The 14,419-nt window shown below is 46.9% G+C and overlaps 1 protein-coding gene across 1 annotated transcript in view; it reads right to left on the minus strand.

Moving 5' to 3' along the window:
* Positions 1–12,470, minus strand: part of CACNG4 (calcium voltage-gated channel auxiliary subunit gamma 4) — a 43,320-nt gene extending 30,850 nt beyond the window's left edge. The window contains 1 exon segment of the mRNA XM_033076831.1: positions 12,171–12,470. Within this exon segment, the coding sequence (XP_032932722.1) occupies positions 12,171–12,393 (223 nt within the window). The 5' untranslated portion in view covers positions 12,394–12,470.
* Positions 12,471–14,419: the final 1,949 nt, after the last annotated feature.

Here is a 14,419-nt window from a genome sequence, read left to right on the forward strand (position 1 = left end):
CTGTCCTTGTTATTTGGGATGCAGATTCCTGCAGCCTTCTCTGCACCTGGACCAGTTTAAAGGGTGTGAAAATGCCCAAAAAGTGTCTCCTGCATGGACACAAGGCTGAATTAGTCCTAGACTAAAAAGTTCCTGTTTTGGGGGGCTTTGGGAAGATGTCAGGATCTCTCAAGAGGCACCTCAAGGAGCTGGATCCCTGTGGATGGCTCTGCCCCTCACATGGAGTGCTGAGCCAGGAACCCAAAGTGTGGGACTGGGCAGGAGCCAAATGGATTTTCTTCTGCCTGCACAGCCAAGGACTCTGCCCTCTCTTGCAGAAATTAAGCTCAATCTTCAGGCAAAGCAGCAGCAAAATTTGGATCATAAATCAAGAAAAATCTTGGTTTTAATGGGGGGCAGAACCCAGAGAATTATTTAGCCATTTTACAAAAAGCCTAACGTCCTCTTGGGATGAAATGGGAACACATGAGACCTCATAATTTATATATGTATTAACTTCCCACTGGTGAAATTAAAATGCAAAATAGTGTCTCTAAACAAAACTGTGAAGCTCTGTCCCTTGAGGGAGTTAAAAATGAAATGGGCAAAGCATCTCCCACAGGATCTATTCTTACCCTGCTAGGACTTTGGGTTGGATCGTAGGTATTTTCTTTCTCACAGTCACAATGCTGAGCTCCAAGAAAGGATTTGTCTGTGCAATACAGTGAGGCTCAGCAATAATTACCCATTGTGCTCTGTGATGAGCCATCCCTTTGGTTCTTCAGTAACCCGTGCACCTGGACTTTAACTAAAACCAAATAATATGCACAGAAAACATTTTTATGTAAGAGGAGGTGAACATCACTAAAAATCAGAGAGCCTTTGTATGGCATGCCAAACTGCTGAAGCGAAAAAATGTCTTCAGTGAAAGGGCTCAGATGTGAGCATGTTTCAGTGCACAGCTCCAGGAAAAACTCTGATAATAAATGTGAGCTTGTTATCGTTGCTTTTCAGTGGGAAGTAAAGCCGGAAGCAGGGTCGTGCTGGCTAATTGAAGCTTACATTTTCATTCAAGCACTGCATTTTAATTATAAACTGGTGACACAAGTGTCACTTAGTTCCTACCCTGTTTTAAGTGTGCACACGTATAAAAAATATTTTCGGTTATTAATTTATTCTTGTGATCATATTCATTATCCTGCATTATGTCTACCAGGCACGTGTCTAATGACATGTTTGATACATGCTAATTCTTATGGCTCTTTTAATACAGAGCTTACACAGATATTTTAGGCTGAGCATGGTGCCAGTTGGCCACCAAAACAGGTGCACATTAGTGCTATAAAATCAGCATTAGGAGCTGTGTACCCATATTCTGGCCAGCTGCAAGCACTTGCCCAGCCCTCCCGGGGCACAGCAGTCATGCCAGAAATGGGATAACCTGTGGGAATAGCTGCATCCAGTGCTGCTGCCTGGAGATGCTGATGGTGAGGTCCTGCTACCCAGGTCTGGCCCTGGACCTGGACCAGGATCCAGCTCTGGCGTGTGAGCTGAGCTCTTTGTGTGGCCAAAGCCCTGGGTTAATGCTTAAAATTCAGGTGGAAAATTTCTGGCCTGTTTTTCTTTCCCTATGGGGTTTTTGTGCTGTGCCCAAAGAATGTCTCCAGCTAGAATGCTGCCATTTATACACAGAAATTAAAATAAAATGAGCAAAAAGGTCACTGAGAAATGGCTACCAAGAGACACTGGGTAAGTCATTAAAAAATCAGACCAGGAGCACAAGAGAAAACAATGGAAATATCCCTAGAAAGCAAATTATGAAGGTAAATCTCTTTCAAAGGCATGGGGTGGAACAGGATAGCTGTGTTCTTCCCCTCTTAATTTGCTACCAAACTATAAAGAGGATTCTGTTTTAATAAGCACAACCGTAACGGGACACTGCAAATGAATTGCTGGAACTGCTATAATTAGAAGTGGTGCTGTGAACATCATTCCTAAATGCTACATGGTTTATTTCGGGTCTTGCATCTTTAAGGATCCCAAAGCACCTCGGAACCGTCTGCGTTTGTCAGTGCTAAAGGCAAGGACAAGAGCACAGCAAAACGTGCAGAGCAAAGGAGAAATGCTTCCCATCCTCTGGAGCAAACCACAGGATGTTCAATCTCACAGGGAGCAGATTTTGGCATAGTTTCGGATAAATATATTTTGAAACACCCAAGCAACTTTAATAAATGGAATCTGTTTGGTTCTCAGTGCAATGTAAGCTTGGATAGAGGTCGGAAGCCTCACCCTTTGGAAGGTCTGCTCACTGTCTTGGAGCATCTTTTGTTGACAGAGAAAAATGTGTTTTCACAGTGGGCAGAGCTGAGGGGATGTGGAGCAGCTCTGATCCAAACACAAGGTGGGAACATCCAAGCAGTTCCAAACACGAGCCAGGAAACTCAGCCCCTTGCTACGTTCATTGGCTTGGGTTCAGTGTGTGCAGAGGGGCTTTTGGGCTGGAGCTTCTGTGTCCTACTGCTCCATCTGGAAGGGGTCAGTCTGTCTGCAAAGAGCGCTCTGGTGACCCCCAAATCGCTGTGCTGGCAAATAACTGACCCCCTGCTGGCTGGCAGAAGGATGAGGGTGAGGACCCTACTGGTTTGGGTTAGCAACTCAGTTTTAAGAAACCATTTCCAAACTGTTACTGAGCTCCCAGATTTATTAATGGATGTTTAATCGTGTTTAGGAGAGCTCTGCTTGATACTGATGTTTTCCAACAGTTCCCCTAATAAAACCCAGATGAAATGGTCCTGAGCTCCAGGATAAACTGCCTTCAGTCAGGTGTACATCAGGTGGCAGAGTGGGAATGGAGATGTTAAATCTGGGAGGAAACAGTCTGGGGGTCTCCCTCTGCAATGGAAATCAAATTCCTGAAGTTTTGGTAGTTCACATTTGCCTGCAAATCACCTTCCACGCTCAGCAGAGCCATATCTGGAGTTTAACAATCCATTTTGGGCTACTGGCTTCACTGGCTCCAGTAACAGGGCTCTGTTCAGGGAATTTGAGGGATTCAACCCTGTTCAAAATCCCAGTGGATGAAAATGTGATGTGACACAATGCAACTTGCTGTTTCATCATCTGGCTAAAACCAATCTAACACACAAAGAAACCAAGTCTAGCGAATTTTGCATTAAAATATATGCATTATATAAAAGAGCATCGCTGTGGTTTACTTGAATTTAGAATATCCACCGGACAAAGATGATTAAAGCCCACTACTGCCATTAGTGAGTCATGCACGGAGGAGTATCACAAACTTTCATATCTGGATACCTTTGAAAGCTCAGCCTAAATAGTCACAAGGTCTCCCAGCATTGAGAGTTTGTTATTTCATTCGCTTGCAGGCAGTTGAATGCCGGGGGCTGAACTCTAAAAAACCCCAACAACACGACAATTCTTCCAACAAAATCATGCAGTGCCCTGCTATCAGCTATCACTGATAGCCAGCAAGCTGGGAGATAGGTGTGCACAGCTCTGATAGGTATTTGCAATATGTTATAGTTTAGATTTGATTACATTTAGGCAATGTTCCTCTGGCAAGATCCTATTTCAAGTCATAATTGCGACATGCCACGGCTCCTTTTTAATGCCTTCCAGCACCAAGAGATAAACTGTGCCTCTGGGATGCAGGGAAGACAATAACAACCCCAGTGATATTGAATGCTATATATTTGGACAGGAGAAAATATCCAGTCATCCATATTCCACACAAAACTGCATCATTTATAAAGAATAAATGGGAGACAACTGATCTGAAACCCCGGCAGAGAATTGGCAGTGACTTAAAAATGGTTATTAACTTAATCTGAAAAAAAAAAAAAAAAAAAAATCCCTGGCAACTAAACAAGGGTGCTAATTCCTGCCTGAGCTGGGTCCCTCTCCCACTCGAGCAGGGGATGTTCAGTGCTTCTGAATATCTCAGAAACATTTGGCATTATCAAGCTAACAGGACTGGCTAAGTGAGAAACATTCAAAGGGCACAACTAAGTGGCACAATTCCAAAACAGCAATTAAAAGGCGGAATGCTTGAAAAAGAACAATAAAAGAGGTTAATTTGTATCAGGGCTTGGCAATTGGTACAGGAAATACTGTAATTCCATAACGTGCTCTCCTTTCACCCATCTCTTCATACCAGGACTGTGTGTTTATAATCTATCATTCCTTCATGGATTACATTTGACAAGAAATGACTCAATTCTATTGAAGAAGAATTTACAGGGTTATTTGTTAAGTAGGCAGGAGCCTGGATAAATCCTGGGAAATGAGTAAAACAGGTAGAGAAAAAGAGAACCTAGACTATACCTTTGGACAAGTAAGTGATTACAGGTTTTTCATTGGCAGGATGGCACAGAGATGGTCAAGAGTTAAGAAGAGAAATTAAAAATCTTAAATTGCTGCCTAGGGCAGTATCTACTCATTTTCTAGAGCAGGACTCATGCACTGTCATAGAAGAGCTAATTTCAAAGGTATCTCTTTAGCAGAAGGAAGGTTACAACATTTCAACAAGGGGAGGGAAAAAGAGGAAGAGAACAAAGATGTTGAGGTGACAGGATGCCACGGGAAGGAGGAGAAAGAGGGCCTGGACTATCTGCCAGGCTAAATCAGGAACTGCTTCAACGCTTCCACTGCATTTGACTCCCAGCATGCAGGAACTGGCAAAAATGCCCCCAGATCTGAAGGGAAATCTAGCTAAGTCTGTCTAGGCTGGGCTATCCATCCTGCAGGCAGCTTGCCTGGAGGCTTGCTATTTTGAGATAGTAGAGAGGCCACTTGTCATTAATATTATGATAAATCTCAATACAGAGAAAGCCTCAAATGTTGCTGTGGTTCCCAGCACCTCTGTGTGCCCCTCGAAAGAGTCACAACCACACTGAAACAAAAAACATGAGCTGAAGCCCAGGAAAGAGCCACCTTCCATGTCAAAATGCTGAAGATAAATGAACTGATACTTTGGGAGTGGAGACAAATAACTAAGGGAAAGAACTATCTGGGAATAGAAGAGGGAGGACAAAATATATTGCAATTTAACTGATCAAGCACACTGAAAAAATGAGAGGCTACAGAACAAGGCAGAAAAAACCATGAAGTTCTGCCCAGCACTGCTGCTGTCTGCTGCAAACACCCTTTTGTTCTGAAGTCATAAATGAGTATCAGCCTCTCAGACATATGGGCAGTTGTGCATTTATCCTGTTTATTTTACGACTCCTGTGCATCCTGCCTTGCCATCTGTCGGGAAGAATTTGGATGCTGAACCATAAGTCTGAGACATAATAAATACCAGTAAACAGAAATCTAAAATGAAGATAAGCACCAAGTAATGTTTGGAAGCAGGACCAGTTTTTCAGTTTGATAGTTTGATTTATTTCTTGAGATGAGTCTTGGCTCAGAAAAGAAGGACCAGCAGGAAAAGGTCCAAATGAAGGGACAAATCTAAGATGCCTTCTCTTATATTGGCTTCATATTGGCATAATTCCACAGCCTTCCTAGAAAGCAGTTAACTTTATGTAGGTGGAGAATCAGACTTAATCCTGTCCCTCAAGGAAGACATGCTTCAACACCAAATATTGCATGTATAAAACATAAGTTGCAAGCAAAATGCTTCAAACCCAGTTAAAGCTGTGTTCATGCATCTTCCCCGAGCTGGGCAGCCCTCTCGCCGTGTCCCAGTTTCTCCACATCTTCGTTTCCATTTTATTATTAGAATGAGAGGGAAGTGGGTGGAAAGGAAGAAGTTATCCCTCCTAGTCAGGGGCAGGAAGATAGAGCAACCCCAGAGAGTCACAAGCTCATCATCATCCTCCTCCTTCCTCTCCATTTGCAGTTTGGGGATACAGAAATTCTACAGAAATTGCTGCTCTTTAACACATAAACCACAGAGACACCAACTAAATATCTGGGAGCTGATAGGTGTTAATAACAGACTTCAGATTACACTCGGTATCTAAGTACTCCTACCTCCTCAAAGGAGTTAGAGATGAGATGAAAGCACTTGCTTCCCTTCCTAATATTTGCTATTTTTTTTTCTCTGTTTCTGGAAAAATACACAAGACTACAGGATGGAGACATCAGGCACGCTCCCCTTCTCCCTGAGTTTTTTATGAGGTGTTTTGTACCTGGCAAGATTGACTGAAGCTACAGGTGGGACAGACCTGAGCAGAGGTGACACTGTGTGACCCAGCAAATGGGACAGGGTGTACTGGAGGGATAATCACCGTGGTGAAATTTCACAGGAGCCAAAAAACCACACATTGTTGTATTGACTTGTTTTACCAGTTCACACTGTGAGGGTCAGTAGAGCTGCCAGAAGGCAGGGAGAGCCCTGGCAGGATCTAAACAGAGCAATAAACACCCATGGCAGAAGGTCAGGTAAAGGTAACAGCTGCTGGACAAAGCCCAAAGCCTGCATTACATCATTGCAAAGGTCCCACAAACCCCAAAATGAGTTACTATGGCTCTGACAGATCCCACCACAAATGCCATCTGTCAAGTCCTCAGAACATGCAGTGTAACTATATACAGAATAAAACAGTAACTGCAGCACAACACAGCCACGAGGATCCTGTTTGTACAACCCAACGCCTCCTTGACTCTTCACAAAATGTTTCTGAAACCTCCCCAGAACAATCCTGAAAAGGTGAGATTAATATTCTCCACATTGCATCCTGCACAGCAGAAAGAGCTTTACAGCTGGATTACAAATGTGCTTTCATTGGTTTGCAGCCTTGAGGGAGCATTGCTAATGCACACAGAGTCTTTGGGATCTAAGTTTTGCGCTGGGATATCTGACATGCTGAGAGCCACGGAGGAAAAACCAAAACCTTCGTGTAGCCTGATAGCTCCCTACTGGCTATAGAGTAGATCGAGTTCAAGAAAGCAAATTAATTCATAAAAGTGACATATATTCAGTCAATTAGCCTCAGATCCCTGTTTCACAGAGCAGGGAAGAATGGATGTTTTGTGACATCAATAAGATCATTTGAGAGCCTCTGTGCAAATGTTCAAAGAGGTGCAATGAGGAGACGTGCTTATTTTTTTTTTTTGAGAATAGATAATACCTTAACCCATCTTCTGCTGACAGGTCCTCCAAATTTCTCAGTATTTTGAAGTATTTTCTACTATGGACAATATTTCAAAGTGATTGAACTCTGTGTCCATAATGCAGCTCCAAATTCTGAAACTCTAACAAATTGAATGCTCCTGAAAAAAAACCAAAACAAAACCATAAAGTCTGTTAAAAAAATCACTCCATCAGTTGCCAGCAAAACAGCTCTGCTTCACCCAGGCTAGCAAAACTGACACTGGAGTGCTAAGAGTTGCTCTTAAAAACAGTGAGTAAAGCACATGGACCTTCTCAAGAGCGTGTTTTACCAAGGAAACGGAGACGGAATGAGCAGCATGTATGCAATGACAGAGTGAAAACAGCGTCTGCATCTCAGCAAAGTCCTTCACTGAGGGGTTTATGTTTGTGTTGAGAGACTCATGGGTGAAAGTTCACTCTTCAGGAGCGCAGTAATACGTATATTTTGTCCTAGAAATAAGCTACAGCATCACAAAACAAGTTTTTTTCAGAGCAGAGACATCCATTTGTGTATTCTCCATTTGCAAACACTTTTCTTTCACAGGCTCATGTGCCTGCACAGACTGAGAAGAGCAACCACTTCTTAATGTGCCTGTGGACACAACCTCCTAGGCAGGTCATGTCTGATCTTGGAGTGATTGAACATTTGTTCTACACCAAATAACACTTTGGCCACAGCATTGCAATAAAAAGTCTGCGTTGTATTCAGTTTATTACAAACAGTGGTGGTGCTGGAGCTTCATAGCTGTGCTTGGAGAATATTAAGGAATATTCATTCTTTTCAGATGAGCCATGAATTTGCAGTATTGATGGATAGCAGCCTGCCTTTATTTGCTTGCATCAAACATTGGTATAAGCATTTTTATTTTGTTTTCAGGAGTATCCATGGAAGCAGCGCATGCGGGCGCCGCGGTTCCCGTGCTTGTGCGCATTCATCCAAGCTGGAAGACTTGCAAATAATTGTGCAAATGTGTGTTTGTGCAAGTTTTCAAAACCATAAATGATTTACTCGATCCTTCCTCCCCATTATAAATGTTCCAGCCACGCAGCCAGGAAGGACACGTGGGTCCACGTGAATCAAATAGCCAATTGCACCACTTGAAAAGTAAATGGCAAACAGGGAATACTAAAAGCAGTAGACACAATGGGTTCAAAGAGATTCATGTGCTGAAGTGTTTAATAAAATACTCTTTGAATAAATTTAAATTACAAGTACATTACTTGATTTCCTATCTTGATGCCACAGAGCCTGCAGAGCGCTCTATTGTGAGCTGTCCTATTAACTTCAGCACGATTGTTCACCAAGATAAGCAGTTTCAGTGGATAAAGTGGTGTTTTTAACATTGTTTTTTCCCAGGCAAATATTTTAATCAGATCCTCCTCGTGAGTAAGACTGTGTGAGGCTTAGGAAGCTGTGCTGCACATTTCCCATAGGAACAGGGCAGCTGGGAAATCAGAGTGCTTCAATCTCCCTCTCTCGGGTTAGGCTGACCACAGATCGGTTATTCACAGCACACAGCATCTGCTGTGTTTGCAGGACCCTGCTCTGCACCCAGGGACCCAGAGCTTGTGACAGCCACCACAGCTCAGGTGTGGGCATGGGACAGAGCAGCAGCCACCCGAAATGGGGCTGGTTTGTGAATTTATGGGCTGGGGTGCAGGTTTCAGGTTGATTGGCTGCATGGGGGCTCTGGCAGAAGCTCCCTACTCTGGTGACATTTTAACTTCAGCTGCCAGCTATCGTGGCTGTCTTGGACCCAGAAAACCAAACCCCAGCTTTGGCAGGGAGCCCTGGGCCATCTTCAGAGGTCACTTCTGTTCTGCACATCACACCAGGAATTTTTTCAGTTTCTGACTGAAGACAATCACCTTGGACAAAACTTTAAAAAATCCACTCAAAAAAAGGGCACAATTATTTAAAATCCACTCAATGAACCTCCTACTTCCACCTTTGACAAACATGCTAAAAGAACAAAATTGGGATTAGACAGGCAAGAGTTTGACTGATGTATCATTAGCTCTGCTTCTTGAGTGACTAAGCTCCATAGTAGTATCAACTACTAGTACTGAAACATGATTTCATCCCTGCAGCTCCAAACAAAGATAATATGCTTGATCCCTAAACTGTATCACTCCAATTACGATGCCAATTTGTTGTAAAATATTGTTTCAAAGAAAAACAGGAAAACATCGAGGAGCACCTGATAATTGATTTGTAAGGTTATCCTTTTACATCCTGTTTCAGCAATTTAGTTTGAAATCTTGGAATTGGGACTACAGAACGGGTGATTGCTCAAAATCCAGCATACAGGTTGTTTTATTGATAGGGTTGAGAAACATTTTACTGGGAAATTTCAATTGACCTGAAATTTGCTCAGCAAAATGCTTTATGTATGTGAAAAGCAATTTCAGGGGCTGTTTAAGGCATTTTTAGCTTCTGCACATTTGTGTCTCAGATTTGTCTTTTTGACATGAGTGAAATGGCAATAAAGACCTTTAAAATAAATTAAGGAGGTTTTAACAATTATTTCTCCAAAAGACCAGAATATTTCTAAAAATAGGTTTGAAGCCAGACCATTTAATCACATATAAAAATCCATAGCTGAAGTTATTTTCCTGCTATGTATCTCCTAAGAATTTCAGTATTACCTTTAGATTTCTAAAAGACTCAGCCACTTCAAATGAGCGAGGCTCTGAAATGGTCAAGGGAGTGCTGTTTTAAATCAGCTTCTAGAAATGGTTTTATTATTTTATAAAACAAAGGAATGGTTCCATGTTGAATCCAAGTCCCATGGCATGGTTTAAAACATGAATAATTTACTGTATCTATAGATTTTATCTTACAAAACAGAACATACTGAAAAAGGAGGAGAGAATGCAGTCTCTGCTCCTCAGCTCTGTGAACAGATGACAGCTTTCTCAAATTGGGCATTCTTAGCACATATTTGACAACTTTAAAAATTGTAACTTTATAATTTGATTATGAGCATTTGAATTTTGAGCAGAACAGCTCCCTTGCTTGTCGGATTGATGTGCCCCATGAAAAGCCTTTTTATCCCCCAAAGTGATGAGGGTTTGAGCTTCACTTGCACTCAGCTCCTGGGTGCAGCTGTCCAGCAAATCCTGCTGAGTGCCAGCAGGGCACCAGGGATGCAGCCAGACCGGAGCTCGGCCGTGCCACCGGGAGCTGCTTCAGCACTGCCCCTTCCCCACAGCTCCCCTGGCTGCTGCTCTGCTAAATAAAGTTCTGACTTAAGCCCAGGTGAAATCAAGGCAGAAATCCCACCGGTTTCAGTCAAAGCTGCACCTCACTTCTATGAATGATGTAACTGGGAGACCACACAGAAATCCTGACGTTGGGAAGCTCGGGGATTTTTCCCAGAGGTGACAGGTCCAGCCTAGCTGAACAAGCTCAGCAACTCCTGCAAGATGCAAACAAACTTATTTTCCATGAAAACAGAGGCTGAAGACACTTAGAACAAGCTCAGTGAAGATCACAAGATTCAGTTCAACTGGAGGATGCTCAGCACCTCTCCAGCAAACTCAGGAGCTCTCAGATGCAAGCCCTCATTTTCCAGGTGCCATAAAAGCCCATGCTGAGTGTTAGATTTCCTTTAAGAGCCATAAAGCCAAGCATTGCTATTACCCATAAACCTTCACATTTCAATAATTCTTTCTCTCTTTAGCATCTAAAAATATTTATTTCCTTTTCCTACAGCTCTTCTATGTGTGCCTACTATTACCAGGTAGCAAATCCGGTATTTTAAGAGAAAAATCATCTTACACTGTAGCCTTAAATCATTAGCTAAAGGAGAAGATGAGAACAGACGTGAGAATGGGGTGTTTTCTACCACGCCACAGCCTTTTCTGGGGAGAAAAAAACCCCATCTGAACACAGCTGCGACTCTGAACCGGAGCCGGGCTCGTCTGGGCTGAGCCGTCTGTCAGTTGGAATAAACACAAAGCCGGGTTTGCGAAGTTGCCGTGTGCTGAGCCGTGCTGATGGCATGAGGTGCACAGCAGCCCGCCCGCCGAGCGCATCCCTGCGGGGAGCAGGGCAGGGTACCCCAGCTCCCCGAGCCCCAGAGCAGCTCGGCACAAGTCACCAGCGCTCCTCTGCTCTGCCTGTCCCCCACACTCCCCTCCAGCACCACGGAGGCTCAGCTGGCCGTGCACAGAGAGAATGGACCAGCAGGTGAGGGGCTGCAAAGCCACCGTGGCCAGCGCAGTCCCTGTGCCGGGGATGCGCCGCTTTCCCACGGCCGGAGCCCCGCGCTCTCGGCTGACAGATGTGCTTTCACATCTGGGCTTTGCGACCTGCTCTGCCAAATCTCGCAGCACCCATGTGCTTCTTTGTCCCCGCAGTTACCGCCGCGCCTTCCCACAACTCCATTTTCAGAGCGGGAGCCACATGTTCGGCCTCTGCGGGGAGCGGGGTCCTGCTGCCCAGCTCCGCCGCTAAAACACCCATCTTTTATTGTTCGTGTCCTTCAGCCTCACCCTCGGGCCGTGCCAAGGAACCCCGAGCCCACACTGAAGCACCTGAGCGATGGCAACACCCGCTCCACCCGAGCTCCCGGTGTCTCTGAGGGCAGACTGGGAGGAACTGGAGTTCCCGCTGTCCTGCCCGAGAGCTGTGGTTCAGCTCCAAAGCTCCTAAAGCCAAAGTCCCGGGGGGAGCGGGGGGGGCCGGACCCGAAGCCTGCAGGGCTCAGGTGCGCCCCAAAGCGCCCAAAGCCCCGACCCCGCCAGGAGCCCCCCGAAGCCCCGGCGATGGTCGCGGAGCGAGGTCTCCCCCCTGGGCAGCGCTCCCCTGGGCAGCGCTCCGCATCCCGCCGCCGGTTCCCATGGCAATGTCGGAGATGCCGGTTGCCACGGTAACGCCATCCTCCTCCTCGGCCGTGTCCGAGGCAGCGGCGCGGCTCCGGCCCCGGCACCGGCGGGGCTCAGCCCGGCGGCTCCGGCTCCAGCTCCGGCCGGGGCTCTGCCCGGGCGCTGCCCGCCGGCTCTGGGAGCGCAGCCGGGTCCCCCCGGGAAGTTTCTCCCCCCATCCCCGGCGTGGCCCCGGTACCTTCGAGGCAGCAGATCCTCCAGAGCCCCGAGTGCGTGAGATCGCCCCGCGCCTTCCGCGGCGGCCCCTGCGCCTCGTCCGTCGTGATGTTGGTGCCGTTGCAGATGTGGGCGCTGGAGTAGAGCCAGTAGTCGGTGCCGATGGCGATGGCCATGAGGCTGAAGGCGGCGAAGGCGCCCACCGTGGTCAGCAGCATCTGGACGCCACGGTCACACCACACCATGGTGCTTCATAGTCCCCGCACGGGCGCGGGGGGGCCGCACGACACCGCCCGGCAGCCGCCGCGCCCGCGGGAGGCTCCGAGTCACGGGGCGGGGGGCGGGGGCCGGGCGGGGGGAGCCGCTGCCGCCGCCGCGGGGCCGGGCTCCGCCGCCGGCCGCGCCCCCGCGCACCGCCCCGGCACCGCGAGCGGCGGAGGGAGGCGGGCAGGCGGGCAGGGAGGGCGGCCCGGCCGCGGGGACCGGAGGCACAGAGCCCTCCCGACCCCCGACGGGATGCTGAGCCCGGCCCCCGCTCCCGGTGCGCGCCCGCAGAGCATCGCTCCGCTGCTGGGTCTGAGCGGGCTCCGCCGCGCTCCATCCCGGGAAGTGCTCGAGGCCGGCTGCACGGGGCTTGGAGCTACCTGGTCTAATGGAACGAGAGGGGGCTTTAAGTTCCCTTCCAAGCCAAACCGTTCTGCCGTGCTGTGAAAGTCACAGGGCACGAAGGTGAATGTGAACCGGGTTGGCTCTCAGGGTCTGTCTGGAGAGCAGGGAGGTCTTGCCCGCTCTGGAGGTGCAAAGCTCTGCACCTTCACTGCTCGTTCTTGGGTGGGTTCTGCACACCCTCCTTCTGCTGCATGGGCTGCCCTGGAAATCACCGTGGAAACGGTGCCAAACACAGTGGGGATGAGGCCTGGCAATTCCAAGAAGATGCCCACATTTCCAGGGAGCTACAGCAGAGCCATCGAGGGGGTTTAGCCATGATTTCCTCCTGCAGCCTCACTCTGTGATTAATTATGCAAGGAGGTTGTAGGCAAGTATTTGGGTTGCTGGTTTGCTCCTGTTTGGAAGGGTGTGGAGACAATCCAGCACCTGAAAATATTTCCTCTTGGAAAACCAAGGGGAGAAATATCTACACCATTTTTGTCGCGCTATCCTGTCTTCCACCCCTCACTCCCATCACCGCCAGCTGACAAGCCGGTCCTGCCTCCACCTCATGCAAGTGACAAGCCAGATGAATGGGAAGGCTTCCTGATCAGCTAATGCATTTGTGTGGAGGGAACGTGGCAGCACACCAGTTTTATGTATATGAATTAGGGAGTGGGAGGACAAGAGCTACAAACCTCGAGAAATACAGCGCTCTTGCCGAGCAGTGCGTGGATGGCTGCAGGTGCTTGTGTGACTCCAATGCTCAGCATACCAACGCAGAGAGGCTTTTCAGCTGCTCGTCCATTTCAGGGGAAAAAAAAAGGGAGAACAAAAAGCAAATACAAATTAAAAGCTGGTCTTTACTTCGCAGAGATCTTGGCGAATTGCTCAGACGTGAAGCCTATAAACATAGAACAGCTCCAAAGTCAGATGCTTGGTTTAAAAATATAAATTATGCTTTTCTTTTCAGTTGTGGTTTGTAGGTGTGTGAGTGCCTTTGCAAAAACCACCTTCTAAATGAATGTCTCCATTAGGGATGGAAGAAGGAAATCAGGTAAACTCAAAAGCAGAGTGAAACCTTGTTCCAAAAAACTGGATTGAGCATTTAAGTTTAATGAGGTTCAACAAACTTCTCATTTGAAATATATGTTTGTACCTCTGGGCTTTGGGGGTTTGGACAGAGTGTGGAAATGAGATACTGAAACAGCAGGAGAGAAGCTATTTCCATAGCTTTTTAAACCTATCAAGCCTTAATTAATATTATTTATTTGTATGATGGTATTGCTGGGAGAGATGATCATGGCTGGAGCAGAGGGAGGGGGAGGGCTGGGTGGCTGCACCCAGAGCAGGGATTCCACATGGCCCTGAAACCTCCTCCTCAGCACTCCCAGTCCAGACATTGCACAGGACACAGGGAGGGTGGTGGCTGCTCTGCTGGGTTCTCAGAAAGGGGACACACAGCCCCAGGGTTTCCAGGGGCTCAGAGCCACCAGCCCTGCAGCAATGCTCCTATTGACTGTGCGAGGTAACAGCACATTAACAGCATTTATTAGTAAAATATCTTGCTCCTCTTCCTCCTCCTCCCATTTTTGCAAAGAAGACATCTGTTTCTGTTTCTCC

The sequence above is a fragment of the Catharus ustulatus genome, chromosome 20, assembly GCF_009819885.2.
Source record: "Catharus ustulatus isolate bCatUst1 chromosome 20, bCatUst1.pri.v2, whole genome shotgun sequence".
In the NCBI taxonomy this organism is placed as follows: Eukaryota; Metazoa; Chordata; class Aves; order Passeriformes; family Turdidae; genus Catharus; species Catharus ustulatus.